General features: G+C 48.6%; 1 protein-coding gene across 1 annotated transcript in view; it reads right to left on the reverse strand.

Moving 5' to 3' along the window:
- LOC106817531 (synapsin-like) overlaps positions 1 to 2,493 on the reverse strand; it is a gene marked incomplete at its 5' end in the record, with an annotated part of 13,820 nt that overhangs the window by 7,076 nt on the left and 4,251 nt on the right. Inside the window, 2 exons of the mRNA XM_014822203.1 lie at positions 1,646 to 1,786; positions 2,193 to 2,308. Of these exons, the coding sequence (XP_014677689.1) occupies positions 1,646 to 1,786; positions 2,193 to 2,308 (257 nt within the window). The remainder of the gene's footprint in view (positions 1 to 1,645; positions 1,787 to 2,192; positions 2,309 to 2,493) is intronic.

Consider the following 2,493-nt stretch of genomic DNA (forward strand, 5'->3'; position numbering starts at 1 on the left):
CTCTCTCTCTTCCTTCTGCCTCCTCGCCCCCTGCTGGTCCTCCGTCTCTCCCCTCCACCTTCCTTTTTACCACATCTGATTTCTTCCCTCCTCCTCTCTCTCTCTCTCTCTTCCCTCTCTTTCCCTCCCCCCCCTCTCTCTCTCTCTCTCTTCCTTCTGCCTCCTCGCCCCCTGCTGGTCCTCCGTCTCTCCCCTCCACCTTCCTTTTTACCACATCTGATTTCTTCCCTCCTCCTCTTTCTCTCTCTCTCTTCCCTCTCTTTCCCTCCCCCCCCCTCTCTCTCTCTCTCTTCCCTCTGCCTCCTCGCCCTCTGCTGGTCCTCCAACGTCTCTTCTCTCCACCTTCCTTCTCACCACATCTGATTTCTCCCCCCCCCAATCTCTCAGTGACCCAGACAGCACACAGACGGCGTCCGTGTCGTACGCTCGCGCGACCCACCAGAGGGCGCCGCCGGCTCACCTCTATGATGTAATCGCGTCCGTCCTTGCCCTGTATCGCCTCCACAGCACAGATGTCCAGTCCTCCAAACAGCTCCGAGCATGCGTCCACCCACAACTTGTACCTGCACGCAGACAAGTGAACGTTACGTCGTGGCCGGACGTGTTCCGGAGAGGGCGCGGTCGTTTTTGTGAGGGCGGACAGAAGTTTGGGCGCTCTCTCGATTATAGAAACCATTAATTGATATGATATATAATAATGAATATCCATAGAAATAATATGGATACACTATACTATCTATCTATACTATTTCTTTATTATCAGTCATATTATCATCGCATCATATAATTATCATATATTATTCTATATATTATTATTAACTGTATTGTTATCATTCTATATTATCAGTCTATCTATATTATTTCTATGTGAATATCAGTTGATGATATCATGTCATCGATGTCGTCACCATCGTTGTTGTCATCTTCATTATTCTTACAGGGCCGTGCGTAGCCTGCGGGGGGAGGGCAGCTGCCCCCCTAGATTTTGGAGCAAAATTAAAAAAATATATTGTTCTACTAAAAATGAATTGTTCTAGTCAGAATGAAGGCTGTACATGCACTCAAAAGTGCCTCAGTTACCATCTCCTGCAATCTACATTTTCAAAATTTTCTGTGGGAGGACCCCCAGACCCCCCACCTGTCTCTCACCCCCTCCTTGAAATGCTGGATCCGCCACTGCCCCCCTCCCCACTAAGAATTTGCTCAGCCTACGGCCCTGTGATCAGCATCGTCATCACCGTCGCCATCATCATCGTCATCATCGTCATCATCACCGTCGTCTCTCTCTCTCACCTGTCCGTCATTGCTATCTGTTCCAGCATCGCCGACCCGGTGTTTGCCTTCCAGTTGCCGGAGATCGACTTTCGCCTGTCGGTGTGTGTATGTAAAACAGAGAGAGAGAGACAAATAAGGGTCGGCGATTAATAAACACACATGAACACAGACGATATGAACACACATGAACACAGACGATATGAACACACACACACACGCACCCCATCCCTACCTCTACCCCGAACCCCCCCCCCATGCACGCACACCCAACCCAGCTGTAGCAGACGCCTGGCTGACACACTCATCACTAAAACAACGCGTTACCGTTGCTAGGGCAACGTGTGACTGTTGCTAGGCAACGCGAGCTCACCCGTCCTGCATGCCCTTGCCAGGTTGCTGCTGCTGCTGCTGCTGTTGTTGTTGTTGCTGCTGCTGCTGCTGCTGCTGCCTCATCACATCCGCCCCTCCGTTAGTAGAGTGTCCGTGCACGGTGCCAACGCTGGTCGACTTACTGCAAGCAACGACGACAACGACAATGATGACGATGATGATGACAACGAGGGTGAGGCTACTGCCACTGCGCCACTGTTCAGCAGAGGAGAAAAACTTGACGAAAACGCTAGACGGTTATTTATTATAATATGCTCTCATTTAGATATGAAAGCATTACGGGAAAGGTTTAGGCGACTCTCCACGATCATTGCGGCAGTTGAATCTTTCATGACTAGCTATAATTTCATAACCAGACTGAAAGGTGCAGGTAATTCCTTAGTAAGTCGCAGCACACTTTCTAAACGCACTAGCTATCGCACGCGAGACCGACTATGTTAGTAGCCAGTAGGTGGCAGCACACTCTCTAAACGCTCTAGCTATCGCGCGCGAGACCGACTACGTTAACAGCTAGTAGGTGGCAGCACCTGATGATGGCGGTTGGTTTGCAGACGATGGCCATGCGTTGAACGACAAGGTCCGCGATCAGTCGTCTGTCTTCCTCCTGACTCTCCCCGAGCAAGTTAACAGCTGAGTCATTCACCTAGAAACACATAACATACAGAGAGTTATACACATATAAATACAACATACAGCAAGTTATACACATATGAATACAATATACAGCAGGTTATACACATATAAATACAACATACAGCAAGTTATACACATATGAATACAATATACAGCAGGTTATACACAAATAGATACAAAATATACAGTTATGGA

This window comes from Priapulus caudatus, unplaced genomic scaffold (genome assembly GCF_000485595.1).
Source record: "Priapulus caudatus unplaced genomic scaffold, Priapulus_caudatus-5.0.1 Scaffold1757, whole genome shotgun sequence".
In the NCBI taxonomy this organism is placed as follows: Eukaryota; Metazoa; Priapulida; class Priapulimorpha; order Priapulimorphida; family Priapulidae; genus Priapulus; species Priapulus caudatus.